Source organism: Glandiceps talaboti, chromosome 3 (genome assembly GCF_964340395.1).
Source record: "Glandiceps talaboti chromosome 3, keGlaTala1.1, whole genome shotgun sequence".
In the NCBI taxonomy this organism is placed as follows: domain Eukaryota; kingdom Metazoa; phylum Hemichordata; class Enteropneusta; family Spengelidae; genus Glandiceps; species Glandiceps talaboti.
Window position 1 is genome coordinate 23,982,890 of NC_135551.1, and position 27,857 is coordinate 24,010,746.

A 27,857-nucleotide genomic window follows, 5' to 3' on the forward strand; every position below is an offset into this window, starting at 1 on the left:
TGGCACGCATTTAATTAAAAAATTACACTCTTAGAAAGCAAATCTAATATTATTCGTGGAAAGGAAAAAGCATGGACAAAATAAACTTTCAACTCAGTATAAGAACACTGATTTTTCTAGGGAGTTTTATGTACAATGCATTGTGGGTAGTCCAATATGGCTGGCTATTGAAAGAAAACTTTGCTGCGTGAACAAACTGAACCGATGAAAAGTCGGCATTTTGTTATCAAGATCAGCTACAAACATAACTTTGAGCATCAACTAGGTAAAGTTTACCATTTCAGTTTTTTCTTGAACTTAATTCATGTGTAATCTGCTCAATGTCGCTCCTGGGTCGCGAAGAGGGTAGCGTTTTAGATCGTACGTACGTACATGTGGGCTGGGCATATGCAAAGGTGTTCATTTGTACAGTTCCTGTCGCACTACCACCATGAACTATGACCTTTAAGGATACTGGCACACTTTTTTTTCAAGGAGAACACGTGATTATAACATAGAATATACTCTGTTCTGTATGAACTGACTACATGATATCTTGATAGGAAACACTAAGATTTGTAACCAGAAACACAAACTACTATAGTAACGCTACGAAGTTTATTTATATATATTTTTGATTTCGGTATTTCATTTGTCAAACATGATCGAAAACTTCTACTTTTCTCTCACGAAATGTTAACAAATTGGATAAGTGAATTTGTAAGGTTTCTCAATTTGAAAAAGAAAAACTGGCCAAGTCTCATTCCAAGGTTTACTAACGTATTCAACAGATGAAACATTTATTTACGGTGCACTGAGAGGTCATCCAATGACCTGCATTTTTTACAGCATGTTTTCCATCCCGTGTATATATATATACATGTGTATATAAGCTGCACGTATGAGTCATACAGAGTACATGAATAACATATTAATTGATGTTTTTGTTTTGTCATTTTTACAAGACCACACCCCAGCCATGCTCTATTAAATTCTAATAATGATATATTTCTTTTTTTAAGTTCAAATACCAAAATATACGAATGTAGGAAATGGTATGTTTTAAAATCGTAAATAAATGTATTGATAATATTAAGAGAAAGTGAATATCACAACATAAATATTTGATGTGATAATTTAAGATGTATTATGTTCAGTTAAACACCGAAACTGACGGAAAAACCCTCAAAATCGCAGCAAAACACTACAATTATTGCAGCTAAGTTTGAGTCCAATAACCACTAGAATTTAGTTTTAGAGAAAGTGAATATATTGAATTAAGTATCGCCACATAAGCATTTGATTTGATAATTTGAGATTTATGATGTTCAGTTTGGGTCCAGTAACCACTAGAATTTAGTTTTGGATCACCAGTTTCAATCTCCAGCTCCATGGGTCACTTATTATTTTCAAAGTATGACGATGAAGCTAGAAAAAATTATGAAATATTGTTGATTCATGATCATAGTGTGTACATTGTTTACATGTGAAGGCATTTCTATGTATTACATATATATATATTAATTGGTTTCATCGGATTCATTATGTTACAGCTATTGTAAGAAATTAAAAGTAAAACATTAATTTTTGAAAGATTTGTTTTAAGAAAAAATATACACCCAAAGACAAAGTTTTTTGGGGAAATGGCGGATAAAATAAATATAATGTTGATGGTGACTAAATTATTGACCCACTATTATGTTGCTGTAGAGCCAACAATATGTAAAACTGGTGATTCACTTGAACCAATGACTAAAAAAGTAAATCTCACATCCTGAGTACATATGGTATGTTATACAATTCTTAAGCATTCAGTGCTCACCCAGTGCTCTTAGTTGAGTGCTGGGGTGGCCAGAACGTTTATGGCTTACTTTGAAAAAATTGGAGTATTCAAAGCAGGTCCTGATACCTGGATAGTATCGTATGGAATAATGGAATCGGTTCTATTCTGGTCGGTTTTCGGAACATCAGGTAATGAGTAACAAGATTAGAGACAATCGGATTAAAATGTGATGTAGGAATATGGCTCAATTTCTTTATTTACCTCTATTTCCTTCCCATATTATTGTTTGTTTTTTATTTTGTTATTCCGGGAGTAAGCACCTGTCCAGCAAGTATCCTGGATGGTCCTACATTTTGTATCTTTCAAACAGAAGTCTGATAGATACAACTACTGTGTTGTAGAAATGAATTCTTTTAATTCAGTTTCATTTTCAGTCCTTTGACTTGTGATGGGTTTTTCCCAATTGTCATGTGACTGTTCTGAGGTGGCAGATTTGATAAGTGAAGTACTCTCATCAGGGTTCAACAGTTTTAATGCGAGTGTCCTGAGGTGGCAGGTTTAATACATTTGTAGGTGAAATACCATGTGTGGGTTTCTCAGTTGTTATGCGAGTGTTCTGAAGTGTGGGTTTGACAGGTGAAATACCTGTCTGAATTAACTGTTCAGAGATGGCAGATTTGATAAATGAAATTCCCTGTGTGAGTTCCCCAATTTTCATGGTGAGTGTTCTGAGGTGGTAAGTTTTAAAATAACTGTCTTGTGGTCCTTATAACCTTAGTTACAAGAGGAACCAGGATATTTCATATTTTGAGATTTCTATATACAAAAACATCTGTTCTCTTTGTTTATTTATTTATAGATACCTTTCAAATACAACAACTGATAGCCTTCAAGGAGCCAAAAAACACACACTTGACCAATCCTATGCAATGAAATGAAAGGTAAGCAGTTGATTTTGTGGAGTTAATAAGCAATTTAATAACGGATCTTTTTATGTTTTAAAAATGAAATAAAATCAGGTAATATAATCATACTTGTTTGTTAGGCTAAATATGTTCTTTTGTTATTCAATTTCTTCATGAATCTACCATTAGTCTTCCTTGAGAAATGAATGGATGATGTCATTAATAAAAATGGCACGAGGTGAGATTATATGTTTTTTACTCAAGTGAAAATACTTACTTAAAAACCTTGATTTATTTAGTAGAAGCTCACCCAAAGAACAAGTTGACTTGTAAGTTGTATTGATTGGTAAGACGTTTGACTATAGATTAATCTGTACCACTTATTGCATTTAATTATCATCTATTTATATTTTAACTAAATTTGAAAGTCTGGTTTTTCAAGTTCATGTATATCGCCATTTTGCCCATTTTGAACTGTCCTCTAGTGGTCATTCTGAGTATTTGTGATGTCATTCCCTTCTAACCTTGAACTTAGGGATTCTCAAGGATAATGTCGTGCAGTAGTGGCCCGGGTTTTCAACCCTAGTGACCCTCGATTTCAACCCTTGTGACTCGTATTTTCAACCCTAGTGACCCAGGTTTTCAACCCTAGTGACCCAGGTTTTCATCCTTAGTGACCCAGATTTTCAACCCTAGTGGCCCTCTATTTGAACCCTAGAGACCCGTGTTTTGAACCCTAATGACCCAGGTTTTCCACCCTAGTGACCCGTGTTTTCAACCCTAGTGACCCGGGTTTTCAACCCTAGTGACCCTCTATTTGAACCCTAGAGACCTGTGTTTTCAACCCTAGTGACCCAGGTTTTCCACCCTAGTGACCCGGGTTTTCAACCCTAGTGACCCGGGTTTTCAACCCTAGTGACCCTCTATTTGAACCCTAGAGACCCGGGTTTTCAACCCGTGACCCGGGTTTTCAACCCTAGAGACCCGGGTTTTGAACCCTAGTGACCCGGGTTTTCAACCCTAGTGACCCTCTATTTGAACCCTAGAGACCCGGGTTTTCAACCCGTGACCCGGGTTTTCAACGCTAGTGGCCTGGGTTTTCAACCCTAGTGGCCCGGGTTTTCAACCCTAGTGACCCGGGTTTTCAACCCTAGTGACCCGGGTTTTCAACCCTAGTGACCCTCTATTTGAACCCTAGAGACCCGGGTTTTCAACCCTAGTGACCCAGGTTTTCAACCCTAGTGGCCCGGGTTTTCAACCCAAGTGGCCTGGGTTTTCAACACTAGTTACCCTGGTTTTCAACCCTACGTGTTTGAATCGGAACACTAAGAAACTGATCTACTGATCTAAACAAAATGAGTACTCGTATGTTCATATTTAGAAGAGAATGACTATCAAGACAAGGATTCTATACAAGACTAACTATTGTAACCATCAATGCAGACATTGGCGACATACATGTATGTCACAGCAAATTCATATCATTTCTGTGAAGTAACCGCTGTGTTGTCGGTCAAGCGATTTAATTTCATAAACAAACTGTGACACTTAGCACAAAAACTAATCAGTTGATTGTGGCATTGATTGCTTATATTGTGTTGTCTTGTAAACAAATTTAATGAATCATTGAACAGATGGCGTTGTATCAAATAATCAATCAATTAATCAATCAATCTGAAAATTTATAGAGCGCATCTATCCAGTACGAAGTAAAGTTCAGAGGCGCTGTACAGTTAAATATTGAAAACTTTCGCGAATAAGTATGTTTTAAGGTTCTTCCTGAAGGCATTAACTGTGGGTGTCTGTCAAAGCTCCAGTGGCAATTTGTTCCAAAAGATGTGGTGTGGCAAGTGAAAAAGCAAAGCCACCACAGAAATTAAGTCTGTAATTTAATAAACAGTAAATATTTGTCCGATGACTGAAGTGGATGATAGAGACACTGCTCTTTTGATATGTAGACAATAATCACCTGTTTTATTTCACTCATGTCCAGTACAAAAGACATTAGCAGAAACTATTTTGTTTTTTAAAAAAAAAGAAGAATTTGACAAAACAGTAAAACTATAATTAAATCATTGTACGAGTCTATAGTAGATGAATCGAAACGTCACATTCCTTTCCAATTTATCATTGTGAAGTAACTATATTGTACTGTCCTATTGATTCTTGGAATCATGAACAATATATTCTCCATTTTAAAACTGTTGAACGAACAACAGCCGACAGCTTCACACATACATGTACAATGTAGTCTATATACGCAATATGAAAAGTATTGTGAAACTCGTCCATGATAACATGTAATAATTTTAACAACAACCGACAGCTTCACACATACATGTACATGTGTAGTCTCTACACCTTGAATATGAAAACTGTTCCAAAACTCATCCATGATAACATGCATTTCCAATTTACCAACAATCACGAATGAAGTAGCTGTATGATCACAAAGCAACTGTCCTTTTAAAAACTAGCTTATGGATAATCTTTTACAGAATTATCTCAACGATAGATCAAGAAAAACTAAGTTCCTCATATTAAATTACAATTTGCAAAATACAAAATGCCTTATAGGAAAATTGCAATTGTCTTCTGGCATTTCAAGAACAGATGATTGCATAGTAGCGATTTCCTTGATTGCAGAAATTATGCCCCCAAATGTATTAACTTGCTGAAGGTCGTACCCCTTTTAACATGTGCACACCGAATTTATGCTTGATTCATCTTGTGAGAGCAATAATAGTCCAAATGTTGGATGTTTTGTAATTGGAATGAAAATTTGGAGACTGTCTAGCCTAATTTGTCTATAGAAACAACCTTCGTTCATGGTATCCACCCTTCACAACATTCTGTTGGTGACGTGGGCCTACAGTGTACATGTGCATTGTCTTTACTCTCAGCACATACATGTACATGTAGATCAGAACTTTAATTCAAATTCGTCACAAATTCATCTTATGTCCCTTACTTCTATAAAGTCTAGCCAACCCATGCACATTTGTAATAGGGAGGGGTATATGTGGAGTCATGATGGGTGAATGGTTAGCGTGACCGGCTTGGAATCTACAGGTTGCAGGTTCGAGCCCTGTGGCTGCCTGCTGTTTGTTTCTGAGTGGCTAAAGTCATTGGGCAAGATTTGAACCACGACTATGCTTCAGTCAACCCAGCTGTATAATTGGGGACCTGGTAGGATGTAGGTTGCAATGTGAAGGCTTTAATCCTATGCGCTGAAATGGCTGTAATGGATTGTATGCTCCCCGTGGAGTTGAGGAAGACTAAAGGGCCGTTGTGCCGTTCTGATCCGAGCCAGGGGTAATAAATTGTAAAGCGCTTTGAGCACGGTGTAGGAAAGCGCTATATAAGAACCCAACATTATCATTATATATTTTTATAATATTTGACTTTTTTTTCATCTTTGTATATGCTTATTGACTTTTCTTTAACAGATCACATAGGGGAAAAAATGTACAACAAAAGAAAAATATGACAATAAAAAAGTTTGGGAAAAGTAAAAAGGACTACCTCTCTATAAAATATACCACAGTAAAGATGGTATGAAAAATTGCAGTTAAAGTCAAAATACCGGTCATGTTTATGGAATTTTTCAGTTTGTTACAAAACACATTTCTCTATTTTATACTTTTCTTTCACCATATTCAAGAAGTAGGGTATGGTTGTAAACTTAAAAATAAAGTACTTTGCAAACTTGTGGAAAGCTATACATGTAACAAATTATTTTCATTCTTCCATTTACTAATGCCAACGTGGTCTTTAACCCCCACTGCTCAAACTGACTCAATCATAACCAAAAGTTGTTCGCGCAAATGAGTAAACCCCAGATGTTATAGTGATGTAAACAGTGTAAACAGTCTATAAGGACTGTCCTTAGCTGATAAATATACCACATTTGCACATTACTTAACTAACCCCCCAAAAAACCACTTAAGGCATTATGCCAATTACTGTGTGGGTGGTTTTGGTTGAATTTTAAATTTCATCTCATGCATCTCAGTGAGCAAAACTGAAAGAGATATCTGAAAGATTCGATGAAGTTAAGCACTTACTAGACTACCCAGTACCAGTACTAATAATAGTAAAACTCAATTTGTTTGTTCACTTACATCTACAGTGTTGCACTGCAGCCAGAGGTGGTTTTTGGGTCATTTGACACACATTTTTTTGACCAGACTCACAATTTTGGAAGTAACGGGTTCTAGATGACCCACACTAAAATTGTATGCAAATATGTTTAGCAACATGACCATGCCTATAGGAACAGTCAAATGATCGTGTATATTGAATAGATAACAATAGGGTGGATAGGCAACTGCATAATCATTATTCAGCAAATATCTAGAATGGGTCAGCATGACTGGGTTAATATTTTGAAAACAACGTACAGTTGTTCTACAATGCCATTGGCGCTTTTTTGTAATGTCCCCCAAAAATGTATGATAACCCAGAAAAATGAAAGTCTCGGGACATTATGTCCCACTCTTTCAAAAGGCTGGCTGCAACACTGATCTATAGACATACATGTAATCTTTAGGATTATAATGCCTTGGCCTACGATGCCAACTGTGACTCTACCTAATCATATCAACTTTCCTTGCTAGGTACTAAAATACATTCTCAAAAATTGCACACATTTTTGAGAGCTTGACTACGATAAACAAATATTGACAGTAGTTTGAGTAAAAGTGGCGATAACAGCAAATTCCGTGCCAAGTGACAAAAAAAAAACTAAAATACATACTGAATTTTTAAAAAATGCACAGAATGTTTTGAGAGCTTGACTATTGAATATACAATAAACAAGTACATATTGATAGTACAAGTGCCATGGTTAGTTACCATGGTAATGACCCCAGATGACCTATTGATAGTGTTTGAGTGTCTCGTAAAGTTGTAAAATGACAGACACTGCCATTAGAAGCAACTTTTTATCCTAAGTGTAGAATAATGGTGATAATGGTTTAGATTATTTTAAAGGTGAGACCTGTATAGAATGTTTTGATTGTAATTGATACTGAATCAATATTAATTATTAATGTAAAAAAGACATGTACTGTGCAAGAATACAGAATAGTAAGGAAACCAGCATACACATTTATATATTGGGAGAGGTTTCTTTGAATTATTTTTAAAAATCACCTCGGCGGAGAGTTCATCAAACAACGAAGCAAACCTTGAGCATTTAGGCTGCAAATCAAAAGCAGAGCTTGTCAAGCTTAAATAATGCCTTCACAAATGTCAATAAAAAAATAAGGGTATCGAGTAAGTTTTATACAACTTGTTTACACAGAGAGGGATAACCAGAAAAGGATAACCAGAAAAGGATAACCAGAAAAGGATAACCAGGGGGGGGGGGGGGGGGGGGGGGGGAGGTGTAGCTAGTTTTAAAAGTAGTCGATCAAATGTGAAAAGTAGGCAGTAATATCTAGGAATGAGACTCATAAATCTGCCCAAATGACTGGTTGAAAGAAAGCATCTGTAAACAAATTCTTGAAAAAGTAGCAGACAAACATTGCGAAGTACATGTAGTCGGTTGATTTTGACGGCTACCGGTTCTCATCTACAGTACATCCCTGAAATTAACGCTGCTAAAATATCAGGGGACTCGTGTAGATATTATGTACAAGTACATTGTACTTAACCCCCTCCAAAAATACTTCCAGAAATAACCATCATATGATTTACATCATACCTTGTATTTTCTATCAATTACCATGTTGTCATGGTAACAACTGAAAGCCATAGAAAGACGTTTTTCTAATGTTTCACAGAGAGAACAAGAGAAAGGAAATGCTTGCAAAATGTTCCTATATATTTATTTTTAAAGGGAAATGCTGATAAAAAGTGGGTCACGTGAGTAGACTTTACTAGCTTAATTTAATTATAGAAAATGTTTTATATTATACAAATTATATGTAACAGCAATTCATATGTAAATATGCAAATATCAACAACAAACATGGATTATTCACTTGTGTATTAGGCAGAAAAAAAATTGTGTTTCCAATAACCCAATCGCCTCTAGTTTAAGCCTCCGACTAGAAACATTTTTTTAAACATTTAAAACAAAAAGATAAGAAATACTTTGTCTTCATGCGTGTCGGTTTTCTTTCTTCAGCTACATGTATGTCTGTATATTTCATCAGACTATGACAGAAGGGGTATTCTGACTGACATTTTGTTTATTTTTGGTCGAAGGAACGTTTTTCAAAAATAAAAATATTTAATAAGATGTAATATACAATAAAATAAAATCCCAAGTACCCTCTTTTCTGAGGCCATGTTATGTGATACACATAATTATTATTTTTTTGCCTTTAATACCACCATTGAAAGATATAGGGAATCTAAAGTTGTTGAAATGATACAAGTGAGTGATCAAACAACGTGATTCAGTTTGTAAATTGTATTTTCAGACAGAACAAGATGGCTCTTTTATAATCTCAATAATGGATAACGTTGAACACATAAATCATAAAATATGTAGCAGGCACAAATGGATTTTTAGAATAATAATATCTCTAAAAGCTTGCTTGTTGATGAGTGATAAGATTGGCCATTCTGATATTATAATGTACTTCTTAGGATTTGAACCACAAGATGTCTTGCTTGATAAGAAACAACCTAGTAATTGAAGTGAAAATCAGTCAGTCAGTTAATAAATCAGTCAATCAATCAGTCAATTAATCAATCAGTTAATCAATCAATCAGTCAATCAATCGATGAATCAGTCACACAGTAATTCAGTCAATCAGCTAATCAGTCAACTAATCATAACGACATATTTTTCTTTGTGTGGATGGCAAATAATACCTCCTAAACTAGGAGCTGTGAATTTACATCATAGTTTGAATTTGTAGTTAGTTGTGGACAACAGGACAACCATCCTAAACAAAGAACTACAGATGTAGTTTTAATTTGTAGTTTGTAGACAACAGGACAAGATAGATTCCATCCTAAACTATGGATGTAGTTTTAATTTGTGGTGTGTAGTTTGTGTAGAACAGGACAGCATACTAGTAGATTCCATCTAAGAACTATGGATGTAGTTTTAATTTGTAGTTTGTGGACAACAGGACAAGATAGATTCCATCCTAAACTAAGAACTATGGATATAGTTTTGATTTGTTGTTAGTTATGTAGAAAAGGACAGCATACATGTAGATTCCATAATAAACTGAAAACTGTGTACATACATTGTACACGTACAAATGTAGTTGTGGACAACAATACATTATAAATTCCAAGCTATGACTTCACATGTTGACTGTCACATGGTTATTCATAGTGACTAATCACTGAGTAAGCCATTTATATCTGATGTAGAATGATTGACCACCAGTATTACTCAAAGTTAATACTGTGTACAGTTAGTATTTTTCAGTCTTTAAGTATTACAGTTTAATACACAACAATGCCTAGTGAGTATCTTTTGTATTTTCTCATTTTATATTGAATTGGTACAAGTATAGACCCATTGTGTCTATCTCTGTCTATTAGCACAACTTAGTTGTTAGACGTTACTGTGTAATGTTGTCTTATTTTGGAAAGAAATATCAGTGATCCTCTTGTAATAATATAATACTAGTAATATGTGTTTTATTGTCATATATACATGTATAATATTATACTGGTACATGTATAATGAAATGTGTATTGACTTTGCGTGCAGTGAAAAATTTACATATGTGATTGACTCAACATGTTACACAGTACAAGTTTAAGGAGGATTTCAAATACTAAGGTCAGTTGTAATCACCATGGATGCAGTGCACCCATTACTTAGTAATGTACTGCTTGTGAAAGCAAACCATTGTTGAATTCTGACTCCAAAATTGATTTTTAGACGCCCGATTTAGAATCAAGACCCAATAGTACTGAACAACAACTACATGTAGCTGATGGAGAATGTTTTCAGGTTTTACACCGTCTCCTCTTTCTACTTCTTTATACTACGAAACCTCGACGAAAAATTTCCTTTACACTTGTCAATTGATGAGTATGTGGGGAATGATTAATATGAGACAACATACACGAATCTTTCAGTCTTCCTACACCTATATTTTCTCTGTCTCCCTTTCACCCCTGAACTGCCTCAATCCTCATGGTCGCAGACCTTACGGTGACGCCCCTAACAACCATACATCAGTGTTGCAGCCAGACTTTTGAAAGAGTAGGACATAGTGTCCCGAGACTTTCATTTTTCTGGGTCATCATAAATTTTTTTGGGACATAATAAAAAAAGCGCCAATTGCGTTGTAGTACAACTGTACAGTTTTTAAAAATATTTACCCACATGCTGATCAATGCTGGATATTTTCTGAATGATTATGCAGTTGTCTATCCAACCCTGTTGTTATCCATGCAGTATACACAATCATTTGGCTGTTGCTATAGTATAGATGTGGTCATATTGCTAAACATATTTGCACACAATTTTAAGGTGGGTCATCTATGACCCATCACTTCCAAAATTGTGGGTCAGGTCCAAAAAATGTGTGTCAAATGACCCAAAAACCCCCTCTGGCTGCAACACTGTACATGTACCAATGACCGTGACATTTCCCCTCATCGGAAATACATGTAACAACTTTGGCCTGATGATACATTCTACTAATCAATTATTTTCCTATACGAATTCCTATATTTTTATATCTGATTTTTAACTAATTTCTGTTTTTTGTATAATGTGTGATAAATACTAATTCATTGTCCCATTTTTGTTTTTCTTTGCTGTTTTAAATTGTCAATGTATTTTTGAAGAATTTGTCCTTTGATAAATATAAATATGAATATGAATTATATAAATATGAAATGTGCATATTAACAATTGTACCCAAGCATATGTACATTATATACATGGCTTAGACATATAAAGCCGATCAGGGAGCTCCAAACTTGTCAAAATCGCCACGGAAACAGTGGTAGGATAATGTCACCTGACTATTAACAAAACATTAACATACGTAGTGTGTATTTGCCGTAAACATTTGGAGAGAAATTTCTCTGCAAGGTCTAAGGTTGGACTAATCTTCGTTTATTCAACAAACACGTATATTTGTAGTGTTTACTGAAAATCTGTATAATATACAATCATGTAACTGTTAATGTACATGTAACAGAGCCTAAGTAGTGCAATTTGCAATAATAAGTACTTTTAACACAAGTTAGGGACAACTTGTCACAATTTTCCATTTAGATTATTTGAAAGCAGAGTGGCATTTGACCTGAAGTAATAGATTTTGATCGTTCTCTCTTTTTTCTACCGTGAAGAGCACATCAAGATGAAGAACAAAGAAAGTACAAGTACCAGTACAATTACTAATGTACTTGATAAACCAGACACTAAACCAGAAAAGATAGAAAAACCAAGAGGAAGACCTTCTCTTGAACCCAATCCATATCAAAGTAAGTGGTCCTCTTTGTGTATATACCAACATTAATGTCATAGTTTACATGTGTATCATGCTTCTCTGTGTATATAACCACTTTTATCACGCTTTGTCTACTCTGAATTATTTCTCGGTAAGTTTTAGGTAGACAGAAAGATCCGTCATTGTTGCTGCTTTTGTGATATGTTCCAACCCAGGTAGCTAGTGGTTACATAAGCAAATCAAGGACGGATTTTCAAGTCTATTGTATGAAGTACATACAGTGACTTTCATTATACTGTCCAGAGACCAACAAGAAACTGCAAAGGCCACACTTCAATAGCAAGATCGCATTTTTTTGCTACATTTAGTCTAAATGAAATACACCATTTAAATGTATTGCAACTCCGTGCAGACATTCAGGCACCGATGTTTCTGTTAGTATCAAACACCTGATGAAGGGTGCGTGGTGTACATTTGATGTCTGTATGGTGGCATGTGTAGTTCATTTCACTTAGACAAAATGTAGCAATAAAGTGTACTCATTTAATCTTGCTATCTTAAAATGTTGCAAGTCCAGTTTCTTACTGGTTTTTTCAAGGTTTTATCAAACAGAAAAGCTGAATGGTGTTGTGAAATTTGCTGTATTTGTACAAATGTACTCTGACTTTAAGTTTAGTGGATGTGGAATTTCACTCAGAGACTATTACTCTGGATAATAGCATACATGTATGTATATTTCACACATTGTCTTTGTCTATGTCAGATACAGATAGCCAGGTTTTTTTAACATATCATCATCAGTATGCAAATTGTTGTTTGCTGATCACCTTGGGATATTCTATGTATTTCTCATATAGTCTTTTGCTGTGTCAGACACAGATAACCTTTTTCACATAACATCATCAATATGCAAATATTGTGCTAATCAATATGTAATTTTTTGTTTCCTGATAAAAAAAAAAATATGCAAATTGTATCCTGATCAATATGCAAATTGATGTTTTCTGATCACCTGAGAATGTTCTGTATATTTCGTACATTGTCTTTGGACGTGTCAGACATAGACAGTTTTTTCACATAACATCATCAATATGCGAATAGTATGCTAATCAATATGGAAATAGTATGCTAATCAATATGCAAATAGTATGCTAATCAATATGTGAATCATTGTTCCCCGATCACATGGGGATATTCTTTATTATATTTCACAAGATGATACAATTGTCACAGAAGTAGACCACAATCTATTTTATATGGAGATTGCTTCTCAGAGAAGTGATAAAAATAGACTACATGTACATGTAATACGAAAATGTAAATAATGAGGTACATGTACATGTACACACAGGTTACCATGGTGATGACATTTGACATATTGTAATTGATAGCTATTTTTAAGTTCCTCGTTATGTTGTAAAATTCTCAGACTTCTTAATGACAACAAGTAATTTTATTCTAATATTTTTCTATTACTGTTTTTGTCATGATTTGCATTTTTTTGATGAATGCAGAGGTGAACAAATCCACTGGTCCTGGGTCCGGGACTAGCGATTTTTTTGGGCGGACCACACAAATTTTACCTTGTCTGGTCCGTCAGACCAGTACCTTACTGTTAATAACTATGTTAAAAAGTCATCTGAATATACAGATCCATAGGCAAGACTTAATGTTTCACATTAGCGGGACCTGGGACCACTAATTATTTCAGCAGGACCACTGGATTTTTTAAGGCACTGGTCCGGGGACAACAGGTCACAAAATGATTTGTTCACCCTTGGAATGGTATGTATGAGTGTTGTACACCAACTGAGGTAAAAATATAACCTTAGTTAAAGAAGGGGCCTTAATTAATGAAGAGAATCATGAACTTGAAACAGTGCTCGATTTTAACTTCTACGCTAAGATTTTCCCAAGTGAACTATTTCAGCTACAGTTTTCTATTGATTTCCATTGGTCTAAAAGAGTACCGCCTTATAATTTTGGTCGCCGAGATACCATGTTTAGTAGTCTATGTGTCCTGGATTACTGCTAATTTCAAGCACTGTGAAGAAAGATTACTATATATATCTGTGTAAGAGTGAATGTTTTGTGACTCTAGAGTCATCATAAACATTATAAAATATTATTTTTCTCAGTAATAATATTGCTGAGAATGATTCGCAAATTTTTCTGCCAGCCAACATCATGTCATCTCCATAAGGGTCCCCTAATAAGGTTTCATTTACACAATGATGTTCTCAAATAACAATAAAAAATTTTTATTTCTTTTAATGCATAGTAAAGTGTCTATGTGACAAACAAAGTTTTTTGGACTACTTCATGGAACTAACAATGATGGCACAAATCAAGAATAATGCTATTGTATTTGCACAAAAATAACACAATGGTTAGGAATGTGTATAAGTACATCATTCATGAAATCTAATATGTGCACTTTTGAATAGTCAAATAGTTGCATTTATCGTTGTCTGCATAACTCTATTTTCAAGCCGTTCCATTTTCCACTATTTATACAAACTCCGTTTTCAAATATAAAGGGTTTTGAAAATGATCCCCTTTTGGCTGTGCTATCAAATTGATGAGTTTTCCTGTTTTCATGTTGTGTTTGGCACCCTTGTATAAATGATATGTGTAATCAAAACAAAATAAAATAGTTGCATGTAGTCATTTGAAAACGGTATAATGTAAACATGGCGTTAGACACGACCTTGTAGTGTACTCCTAATAAGGCCGATAGACAGCATCGGATATTTGAGATTATACCATGCACAAGCAAAAAATATGGAATATATACTCTGGTGTCTACGTCACGACAACATGTGTCTATGTCATGACAATGCATGTCTACATCACTGGTTCTGTTGTTTTCGCAATTATGAGTCAAAACTTTCAAAATTATCATTACTTTCCCCTGATTTTTCTGTGATATTACCGGTGCTGGTATAATTATGTTATTCTCCAATATTTTTCTTCATTTACCCGAAAAATACTTGTGACCTATAAGGGTTGTCACTACGAGTCTGGTCTAGCGACGCAAGTGAAAAATGCCCCTTAGGTCACTTATATTTTCCTTGGTTGAATGAAGAAAAATATTGGGGAATAACATCTACTTATTTCCAATTGTTTTCTGACTCTTGAATGAGTAACAATATCTTATGTTTTAAAATGTATTATCTATGTTTTTGCAAAATATCATATTTATTGGACAAGTGGGAGATAAAAACATGTAACAGCAAATGACACATGTAATGAGGCAATATGTTAGGATTTACAGACTTAGACAAATTTACATAAGTTAATGAGAAGATACATATATGGACTTATCACAAGATTTAAATTAATTGCCATTAATAAAAAACCATCTGCGTCAATGAGGATTTCTTCTCAGCATAGTCTCGGATATTTAGATTGCATCTGGAGATGTTTCATGTTGTTTGTTTTTGGATGCTCTCAAACTTAGAATCTAGGCTGTGAGTTGTGGGTAATAGCCCAAATCAACTATAAGTATAGAATCTAGGCTGTGAGTTGTGGGTAATAGCCCAAATCAACTATAAGTATAGAATCTAGGCTGTGAGTTGTGGGTAATAGCCCAAATCAACTATAAGTATAGAATCTAGGCTGTGAGTTGTGGGTAATAGCCCAAATCAACTATAAGTATAAGTATAGAATCTAGGCTGTGAGTTGTGGGTAATAGCCCAAATCAACTACAAGTATAGAATCTAGGCTGTGAGTTGTGGGTAATAGCCCAAATCAACTACAAGTATAGAATCTAGGCTGTGAGTTGTGGGTAATAGCCCAAATCAACTACAAGTATAGAATCTAGGCTGTGAGTTGTGGGTAATAGCCCAAATCAACTATAAGTATAGAATCTAGGCTGTGAGTTGTGGGTAATAGCCCAAATCAACTATAAGTATAGAATCTAGGCTGTGAGTTGTGGGTAATAGCCCAAATCAACTATAAGCATAGAATCTAGGCTGTGAGTTGTGGGTAATAGCCCAAATCAACTATAAGTATAGAATCTAGGCTGTGAGTTGTGGGTAATAGCCCAAATCAACTACAAGTATAGAATCTAGGGTGTGAATTATGGGTAATAGCACAAATCAACTACAAGTATAGAATCTAGACTGTGAGTTGTGGGTAATAGCCCAAATCAACAACAAGTATAGAATCTAGGCTGTGAGTTGTGAGTAATAGCCCAAATCAACTATAAGTATAGAATCTAGGCTGTGAGTTGTGGGTAATAGCCCAAATCAACTATAAGTATAAGTATAGAATCTAGGCTGTGAGTTGTGGGTAATAGCCCAAATCAACTATAAGTATAGAATCTAGGCTGTGAGTTGTGGGTAATAGCCCAAATCAACTATAAGTATAGAATCTAGGCTGTGAGTTGTGGGTAATAGCCCAAATCAACTATAAGTATAGAATCTAGGCTGTGAGTTGTGGGTAATAGCCCAAATCAACTATAAGTATAAGTATAGAATCTAGGCTGTGAGTTGTGGGTAATAGCCCAAATCAACTATAAGTATAGAATCTAGGCTGTGAGTTGTGGGTAATAGCCCAAATCAACTATAAGTATAGAATCTAGGCTGTGAATTGTGGGTAATAGCCCAAATCAACTACAAGTATAGAATCTAGGCTGTGAATTATAGGTAATAGCCCAAATCAACTATAAGTATAAGTATAGAATCTAGGCTGTGAGTTGTGGGTAATAGCCCAAATCAACTATAAGTATAGAATCTAGGCTGTGAATTATAGGTAATAGCCCAAATCAACTATAAGTATAGAATCTAGACTGTGAGTTGTGGGTAATAGCCCAAATCAACTACAAGTATAGAATCTAGGCTGTGAATTATAGGTAATAGCCCAAATCAACTATAAGTATAGAATCTAGGCTGTGAGTTGTGGGTAATAGCCCAAATCAACTATAAGTATAGAATCTAGGCTGTGAATTATGGGTAATAGCCCAAATCAACTATAAGTATAGAATCTAGGCTGTGAGTTGTGGGTAATAGCCCAAATCAACTACAAGCATAGAATCTAGGCTGTGAATTATGGGTAATAGCCCAAATCAACTACAAGTATAGAATCTAGACTGTGAATTATGGCCCAAATCAATGACAAGCATCTAAATCTAGGCTGTGAATTATGGGTAATAGCCCAAATCAATGACAAGCATCTAAATCTAGGCTTTTAGGGATTGAAAACTTGTTATCCATTCCTTTAGTGTACAAAACCCAGGAAGACTGATTTATGTAATATTAATACCGTGAGATAAAAATCCATGCAGTATGCTGTAGACTTGCGTGGTATTTGCTTGAAGGGATGTGACATTTAAAAAGTGACATTTATAATGTGTTATACTGAGTGTGTAGGAGTAGTTGACTTGGAGGATGATTAGCAGGCAAAAAAACCTTAGAATACGTGCAGGTTTGGTTGGAAGTAAACTATTTATACCTGTAACCATGAGAACACAAAGGAAGAAACTCAATAATTTACAGATAAGGGTGTGTTTTGAATCAAAGGTGTTTGACCGTCTTTAGAGAGAGAAAACAAAAAGGTTGAAATTACAGAATTTTTCCTGCAGTTGAATACATGTATACTTGTACATTAACTGGTTATGCTAAATCTACGTATTACATCTAAGCCATCTAATCTCAAAATGAACAAACAAACTTTTCTACAGTTTTCTCAAAATGAACACATGCACATTTCTACAGTGTTCTGTAACAAGTATGTCAACTGTCACATTTCTTTCCTATATTACATCTACGTTACATTTTTCCAAAATTTGTTTTGATTTAATGGAAATTTGTCACATGACATACTTATAACTGATGGATATTTCCACTTACATCTATATTACATCAATGAAGACAAGCAGAGAGGTAGTTCACCTAATCATAAGGAGGATTGAACTGATTCTAGTAATGGTTTAGTGTATTTTACAACAGGCAGATATTCACAAAACGTAGTGAAAAATACTGGGGTTTGATAAAACTGTTGGATATCTCATTCAATGTATGTATATCTTTGATCTGAGTTCATATGTATATGTATGTAAAAACTACTGGCTATGAGATACAACACGTCATGCCATGCTATTAGCATAAACCTATTAGGATTGAACAACAAGACATATCTTACAGTCTATAATTATGTCAAGTGAAAATTTCCACTCAAGGAAAAGAAATTTTGAAAGAGAATCCCAAATTTTCACCCCTGACAGTGCTGATGAGATCGCAGCAAAAATGTGAGATTCATTTTCAAAATAAGATTCTGGTAATCCAGCTTTGGTTTACTGAGATAGGTGCACACTGAATCTATTGTTTTTTAATGTGGTAGGTGATAGTGGTTCCTCTGTTGTGTGACTTTAATCACCCTGTGATCAAGCTAGTGTAAACATTGGAAGTCCCAAAACAGTACTCTGCAAGTTCATGGAAATCTGTCAATAAAACTCTGTGACGCCTCCCTACAGAGTCACAGAGACTATAATTAAACCAAAGTCCAATTCAATAGCTTATCACTGTTATATCAACATGTTGCAACAGCAGTTTTAGTTTGTGTATATCTTAGAAAACTAAAGGCTGAATTACTGGAGTAATATTTTTTGACCGTGAGAAGAAATTTTCATATGATAATATGAACCCAGAGGTCATGAACATTCTTTCTTGTACTCTAATTGTCTTTTTTTTCTTTTTAACAGATAATTTTACTTGGAAAGAGTACTTAAAAGAAACAGGAGGAACGCCAGCACCTCACACATGTTTCAAACAGGTAAGTATGGTTAGTCCAGGGCATGCCTTTTGAGGCGAGCGATCGCTCCGCTCGCCTACCGCTCGCGCAAACTAAAATCCACGAGAGCGATTTTCCACTCGCCTGGGCCCCAACGAACCTTTACAACAGCCTGGTGTTATTTTATATCATTTTTCAGTATGTGGTTACCATAAAAATCGATGTTTGTTCGGTAAAATTACGTGGTGGGAGCGTGGCACACTTCCGTGTTCATAATCGTCTATCTCCATTCATGACCTATATATGTATCTGAAATTTGCATTGCACTACCCTTATATGGGAAAAATAGTGACGTATTCGAAGCGGGACATGCATGATGTCATGGCATTCATGAATATTGATCAGCTCAGTATGCGTGGAGATTTCAACTTTCGCATCATTGCAAATTGCGCAATTACGATTGATACGATGACTGTTTATACGATGTCGTTTTCAGCAATCCATCGATGAGTTTTTAGTTTTAAATTCCGATCGGCCTAGTTTTGTTAGAACGGGGTTTTTGGAGACCATCCGGCATCCTACGCTTACGTGAATGTCTCCTCCGGAACATGAACAACAACTGCGATTTATGGTCGCTACACAAAGTACATGCCCAGAGTTCCGACAATAGCATGGCGATGTTTTGGAGGGCATTGAAAGAATGACAATAAAATAAGATCGATTATTTTACAAAATAAATAATAAAAATAATCTGTCGATATTTTTCCCATCTTATCTTATTATTCTCGTGCAGTTTTCAGAGAAATTCCCGGGTTTTTATTTCATAATCACCAACATGCAGTTTCATTGTTTTTGTCCGATGATCTATTCAACTGCCGACCACGTCTGTTTTACCTCCATGGCTTTATCGACTGCTGTAACATATAAAATTTTTGTTCGAATTTTCGCCTTGTCGTGATTTCCAAAACAAAGTAGGTCTGCTGCTCAGACGTGAACGGATCTCGCTACTTTAGTTGGCGACACCAGTCGTCGGATCCGTGTGCAGGTACTAGGTGGGGTTACGTGTTTTATTGTCTCGGATCGAGTGAATGGTTACAAATTAGCAAGCAATTTAACGTCAACGTCACAGCTCAACATCAGGAGGCATTTGTCATCTGGGGTACATTAGTTTTTGTCAATTCATTATAGTTTTGAACAATCTCAAGTTTGAATTAGCTGCATTTTAAGCGAAATAGAAGTGGTGGTTTCTTCAATGCCCTCCAAAACATGTACTTTGTAGCGACTATAAATTGTTCCGGAGGAGATATTCAGGTAGGATGTTTTTATAAAAACGTTCTAAAGAAAACAAGACCAGTTAGCATTTGAAATTAAAAACATATTTTTGTATTGTACTACTTGTAGTCACAACAAAAAACTTAATATTTTTTGATGTGCACAGACTTAACAAAATTGTTGCAATAATAATTGTTGTACTAATAACCAAACGAACTGTTACTTATAAATATATTTTTGCATACATTTTTTAAATGTGTGTGTTTTTTTAATTCTATTTTATTTATTTGGACCCAACTGGCCATTTGAAAATACAAATAGAAATGAAAATGAAATTTTTTTTTCTTCACTCGCCTGACTATTTTCAGGAGAGGTATTAAATCACTCGCCAACCACTCGCCTGGATGGTTTCAGGAGAGTGATTTTTAGCTCTCCTGCCATTTTCAAAAGACATGCCCTGTTAGTCACAACCACATTATATATTTACAACTTCAATAATTAAGAGTACTACTGATGACTTGACCACTAACAAAATGAACTTTCTATTAAACATTTATCTCATAATCAATTCTTTATACTCACAACTTCAATGAAGTACTCCCGATGACTGGATGGATATTTCTGATGTCATTTGACCACCAACAAAATGACTTTCTTTATCTCAATCAAACTGTTGGAGATAGTGCAGCTTTAAAATACTAATTTGTGACATTTTTCTTCAATAGCCCCTGACACCACCACCAAATGAATTCAAAGTTGGAATGAAGCTAGAAGCACAAGATCCTCGAAATATCACATCAACATGTGTAGCTACAGTTGTGGGACTTCAAGGTCCACGTGTAAGGTTACGACTCGATGGTGGCGACAACAAAAACGACTTTTGGAGATTAGTAGATTCTAGTGATATAAAACAAATTGGATGGTGTGAAAAACATGGAGGGTTACTTCAACCACCATTAGGTATGTAAATGATGAAAATAGTTCACCCACACTACATTAAATGTATAATCCATGATACAAACGTCATTATTAATTGACAGCTTGTAACATGCATGTACATGTATGCAGTTGTCAGAGACAGACATAAAGACACTTACGCACACAAACACACGCATACATACATATACATGTGTACATATACACACACACAGACAGACAGACAGACAGACAGACAGACGTCCATAGTCGGACGTCCATACGTATGTATATACATGCATGCATACATACATACATACATACATACATACATACATACATACATACATACATACATACATACATACATACATACATACATACATACATACATACATACATACATACATACACACACACACACACACACATACATACATACACACACACACATACATACATACATACATACATACATGTACATATGTACATACGTACGTACGTACGTACGTACGTACGTACATACATACATACATACATACATACATACATACATACATACATACATACATACATACAGTCAGATTGAATAAATTACAAAAAGTAGAATTGTGTGTAATCAAGTCTTATCTAATTGTGTCGATGGATATTAAACTAATTCAATTCCCCTTCTCTTATTCATTCAACCAACACACAAATGGCTTAAACATTCAAATAGTCCAATCCACCCACTCTTGTTCAATAAGGTTGAAAGAATGAAAGTGGACCCCATAGGTCATGTAATTAATTGTATAGAGGGCGCCCTCTTGTGATGAATGCCCCCCAAAATATCAAATAAATGATAAGATTGTCAGATTTCAATTATTGATATTACTATTTTCATTGTTGACTATTTGCAGGTTTTCGTATGAATGCATCATCATGGCCAATGTTCTTACTGCGTACATTAAATGGTGCTGAAATGGCTCCTCCTAAAGCCTTTAAGAAGGTAAACACTTGCTGTTGCCATATTGCTACATACTTTGAGAATACGAGGAAATTACATGTTTTAAGTTATATGATACACTGGGGTAATTCCATTCAGGATTTTCAAACACTCGACATGTAAATTTACTCTAGACCTTGATAAGTTAAGTTATGACTAATGGGCCTCAAAAGGAAGTGTAGCTTGTTAGGTTTATAGTATATGATCATGTGAATGGACATTTGGATTTTCTGTATTCACAGCATTATACACTATCAAGGTTAGTAAGAAAAGATGGGTGTCATATGGAGTGTTTGTTATATGAATACAATTTTATAGATGTCGTGAATAGTAAGCTCCCTTCTTAAAATATTGTAGGGAGAATACAATCTGATTAAAATCTGATGTGGTGAATGGCTCGATTTCCTATTTCCTTCCTTTGTTGTCGTTTATTTCGTTTCGTTTATCCGGGAATGATTGCTGTGGGAAGGTGGCAATAACCCGGACAAAAAAAGTCGAAAGGAAACGACAAGAAGTGATGGAAATAGAGGTAAATAAAGCAATACAACTGCTTTCACCATATCAGTTTTGGGAGAACAGTGAAGCATGTTGATGAGAGTGGAGGAAAGTAGTAACACTCAATCATGTGTTATATCATCATAATGTTCTTTAGATTCATAAATATATATCTCTTTCTCTCTGTGCAATCAGGAGCCAACAACCCCTAAATCCAATACATTTGATGTGGGTATGAAACTAGAAGCAGTAGATAGGAAGAACCCACACCTGATCTGTCCTGCCACAATAGCTGCAGTTAGAGACAACCAGATATTTGTTAGTTTTGACGGTTGGCGTGGTGCTTTTGACTACTGGTGTGACTATGACTCTAGAGATATATTCGCCTGTAGTTGGTGTTCCACGGCAGGGATTCATCTCCAGGCCCCAGGACTGAAAGGTATGTAGAGTTTCGTTCGTCTTTTAGTGAACATGTTGATGTATCCTTAGATCAGGTTGGTAAAACATAGTAATAATATACACATATTGCCTGGCTACGAGGGCAGTAGTAGATGTCTATTACCTCGAGGGTTGTTATGCAGCAACTATTTCCCAAAGCTGAAAGTTGAGGGAAATAGTCGCTACATAAATGCATGAAGGGTAATATGACGTCAACTAGTGCCCGAATAAGGTCAGGCAATATGTGTTTTATAGCACATCATATTCTCAGGCATATATTCTTTCTATAGTAGAAATAAATCACAGGTAGGACTTCTGTATTATTGTATTAGTGCCCTAGGGAAAATAGAAAACATGTATTGCCCTCTATATGCAAATTGAGGTCACTATGGGTCACTAGTCAATACCACGTGACACGATCTAAGCCAATCACAAGGCTGTATGAAAACAATGTGTTACAGTTTTTACATATTAGTTACAATGCAATTTATGCACAGTATCATATCATGTATCATGAGTGTGTCTCAAAATGATTTTCTTGTTGACCAGGTTTGCCAAAAATCAAGAGAACTGTTAGTGTATCTTCATCAAGTAGCTCATCGGGCAGTACAAGCAGTACTAGTAGTAGTAGTGTACAGCCACCCTCCCCTGGAAGTGCCAACATGGAACCCGACACAAGTTCACTGCCAGTTCACATACCAATACCACAACCACAGCCAACTACAGGTAAGCAATGTCATTGGTTAATCCAACATTTTGATTGACAGCTGTCAGTGAAATGATTGACAGTTCAGCTACTGATTGACAGTCTGTGGATTGATTGACCATTCAATTACTGGTTGACAGCAGTCTGGAATGATTAACGGTTGGGCTGCTGATTGACAGCCGTCTGCTGAAAGTGTATTATTGGAGGAAGTTTAGGATACAGAAATTCACAATAGATGTCAAACTCAAGTAGTGTTGGTATGAAAACCCCATGCAATTTACACCCCTAATGTTGTTGTGATCACTTTATATCTGAATGATGGAACTTTGAATGATGATTTAAGAAATTACAAAAATATGTCTACAGTATCGACAATAGAACAATTGATATAATGTTACCCACAGTGACAGAAATTTGTAATTCTTTTGTTTTTGCTTAATACTGGTGGTTAGTTCATTGTTTTACAGATACTTGTAGACTTACAACAAAATGATAATTATGTCTGCCATGAGATAACTTGTAATTTAATATTGTACATAACAAAGTGTTTTTTTTTTGTATCTTTTCACACCAGTGACAGTGTTTGTTCACAGTAGTTGTGTTTGTGGTCCATATCTTAGTCCACATAAAGTTCGTCAGCTTCCAGTACAGTTTGGTCCAGCTACAATGGAGAAAGTACTCAAAGACATAGTCCAGGATTGTGTAGATTGTGCAGTGCAGAAAAAAGCTGTCTTAGCATTCCTCAAACCAAACCATGAGAAGGATCCAACCATTTCAATCTCAGGTATGATGTCACATCGGGTTGTCATTGCACATTTTTATGTAGCACTTTCCAACACACTGTGCTGAAAGTACTGTACAGTCTTTACAACTGATTTTAAGTTTGTTTGACAAAAGGGAAGTGTTTTAAATGTATTTTGCCATGCAAGTATAGTGTACAAGCATTTTCCATGAGTCACGTCTGACAACTAGCTGTATCAGAATTGAATTGACCCATATCATAACTTTTTCATGTTCTCTCCCGTCAGTTTTCTACTGTATCTCACACATTCAATTATTGTTTATCTATACAGTTGGCAATGAGTCACCAGCAGTGATGATATCGGTGCCAGATAAGTTATCAACATTTTGGACCACTCTAGATCAACTTTTAGAAGACTTACTGTGTTGTGGTAACTTCTTCTGCAGTAGACCTCTACAGGGTCAATGTACAAAATGTGCCAAACAAGGTGAGTAGCCACATTCAGGATAGCTAGTGTGTCATTTTAAACCAGGCTAGGGGTGCTACTCCTGTTAAAGACTCCCTAGAGTAGTAATGTATTGTTAGTAGATCCATAGTAGATCCACTTTTTGGGTTTGTTTTCTATTTTTTGGTGAACAGACTCAAAAAAAACCTGGGGGGGGGGGATGATTAATCAACATGATATTCATTATAGAGTATGCCTTTTAGTATGCTTTTCAAAAAAATTACACCACAGACACAGTTACACAACTGTTAGTTCACACGTCTTGCTTTATCCCACTGTTATTTCACACACACTGCTACACCACTGTTATTACACAGACTCGCAGTATCTTAGTCTGATTTGGTCATGTTCTTGTGGCTGCAGTTGATGACTTCCCTAGGGGATAGACTATTTTGTGTGAAAAACACATTAAACATACACTTGATATTATTTGATTACAGTTGAAGAAACGTTTAGTGTTGAGGCAGGATCCAGTAAATCATCGACATCGTTTGTGAAAAGAAGATGGTCAACAGAGAGTGGAGACAGAGACAGACCTATCATTAAATTTAGAAGAATAACAACAGAAGGTAAAAAAAATGAATCATATATGAGTTCTCTTCTTGTTCCAATTTTGATAGTTTTTTTGTTTTGTTTCAAACAAATCACTTGAATCCTTCAGTGTCTAACTGGATCTGACAGAATGATCCAAATTTACTGGAGGTGTTGAGTGACCAGAGGTGTGAAAAGGTTAGCTTTAATATATGTAAATTCAGGTGTGAAAGTACTTGTCAGTTTCTGTACATCCAGCTGTCCACCTTCTATGATGATGTCACTATATTGGTGGAATGTCATATTGTCCAACATTGGCATTAAGTGACAGATTGTTGATGTACATGTTGTATGTGGCTTCCAATAGTCTCGAGAAATGACCCATTGATGACATACCACAGGGAACAGGACAAATAATCAGTTCTGTTCTCGTGATTTTCCGGATTTCTAATATTATTTTCTGTTTGTTCTTGAATTAGTAAGCTACTAATTAATGCAAAGCCGATAAACTCCGATAAGACATTGATATCAGGTAGGAAATAGAAAGAAAAAACAGTGAGAGGAAACAGTATTTAAAACTTTATTTGAAATATAAAGAAAATAATATTAGAAATCCGGAAAATCAAACAAAACTGATTATTTGTCCTGTTCCCTGTGGACATACTAATATACTCCTAACCATTGTGTTATGGTTGTGCATGTGCAGCAGCAGCATTTTCAATTTGTTCTATCTTCGATGTTTCTGTGTAAGTGGTCAAAACTGTTGTCTGTCTATCATATGATAGCAAATACATAAAAAGGTATCAAAATGAAAACAATATCAATTTTAGGGTATTTTATTTGTAAATGTCGTCAAGTAAGCACGGCCTAAAGCAGACATCTAATACTACATTACCAACATATCGGTATTATTGTTATTCACCACATGCCCTCTATCACTCCTGATGACAGTCAATTTGTCCGATCTGCCAAATCACTATTTACCAAAACCTCATAGGAATTATATACACTGACAAAGCTAATGTCTAATAGATATTTCGTAATATTTTTCTTCATTCAGCCAAGCAAAATATGAGTGACCTAAGGGGCCTTGTCACTACTAGTCACTAGTCACTAGATACGTAGTCACAACACCTTCCGTCACAAGTATTTTATGGCTGAATGATGAAGAATATTGGGGGACTAATATAATTATACCTCCTCTATCATAATTTATGAAAAATTGGGAAAAATAATGGCGATTTGACTCATATTTCAAGCACCACAGAACCAGTGATGAAGACACAGGTTGTTATTACATAAAGCACCTGGGGTATATAATCCATATTTTCTGTTCAGAGACAATAACTTGGCCAGTGCATGATCTAAACTGTGTTTATCTGTTTATTACACATAGCTGCCAGTTCCACCACTATAGCCGATAGTAAACCCAGTGGTAATCCTTGTGATTGGAATATTGAAGATGTTATTAAATACATTGCAGACACAGATCCTGCATTAGCTTCCTATACAGAGCTTTTCAGGAAACATGTAAGTATTTTAATTTTTTTGTGTCTCATGCATTTTAGGATCTAAATGTGTGTATCTTCTATATTCTGGAAACACCTCTAGAGTCAAGCACATTGCAGGAACAGATCCAGTGCAAAGTGTCTCACATTCTTTACATAAATATGAGTAAAAATTGTACTTTAAAGTTTCGTAATATGCTGGCTGTTAACTAATGTGATAGCCTATGCCATGTGCTTCAATCTATAACTGTATCGCTGTAATTTCAGAAATTCCATTTTTACATTGTAACAATGATGATACAGACAATGATGATACAATGACTGTGGACAGTTACTCATAGTGCTAGTAAACAAGTTAGCAGTTTTACTTGCAATGCTAACTTATTTTCTTTTGATATTAATTTTGTGGAATGGTACTTTGGTTCTTCCATGTATTATTCACTACAACTGCCCACTTTATGAATACAAAATTGTTCTCACCTTAAAAAATAAAACACATGCATGCATGTGCACGCACGCATGCACAGACAGGCAGGTGTGCATACATATGTATATACACAAGTACATACGTACACATAGACAGGGACACGCACACGCACACACACACACACACACACACACACACACACACACACACACACATATACATACATTATATCTAAGTTTCACATTCCTTTATGTTTCATCCAGTCACAATCTGTACGAATTATAAACACAGTCGCCTTTTCTTGTGTATTCTTTTCAGGAAATTGATGGAAAAGCCTTGCTGTTATTGAATAGTGACATGATGATGAAGTATATGGGACTAAAACTGGGCCCAGCTTTAAAACTCTGCCACGTCATTGATAAACTTAAAAACAAGAAATAAGAGAGCACAATTGTAATGCAGGTGAAAAGAAACCAGCTTGTTAAAACTGTTCAACCACTTGCAGAAATAATTCAAACCACAATGATTTGTAAGTTAAT

At 35.4% G+C, this 27,857-nt stretch overlaps 1 protein-coding gene across 1 annotated transcript; it reads left to right on the plus strand.

The window, feature by feature from the left end:
• The first annotated feature begins 167 nt into the window (after window positions 1-167).
• On the plus strand, window positions 168-27,857 carry LOC144432762 (polycomb protein SCMH1-like). The gene is made up of 13 exons (XM_078121039.1): window positions 168-265; window positions 2,622-2,703; window positions 11,959-12,093; window positions 18,766-18,836; window positions 20,792-21,026; window positions 21,881-21,969; window positions 22,657-22,900; window positions 23,449-23,625; window positions 24,180-24,389; window positions 24,679-24,834; window positions 25,293-25,421; window positions 26,780-26,913; window positions 27,637-27,857. The coding sequence occupies exons 2-13, from the start codon at window positions 2,697-2,699 to the stop codon at window positions 27,757-27,759; spliced, it is 1,710 nt and encodes a 569-aa protein (XP_077977165.1). The 5' UTR covers window positions 168-265; window positions 2,622-2,696; the 3' UTR covers window positions 27,760-27,857.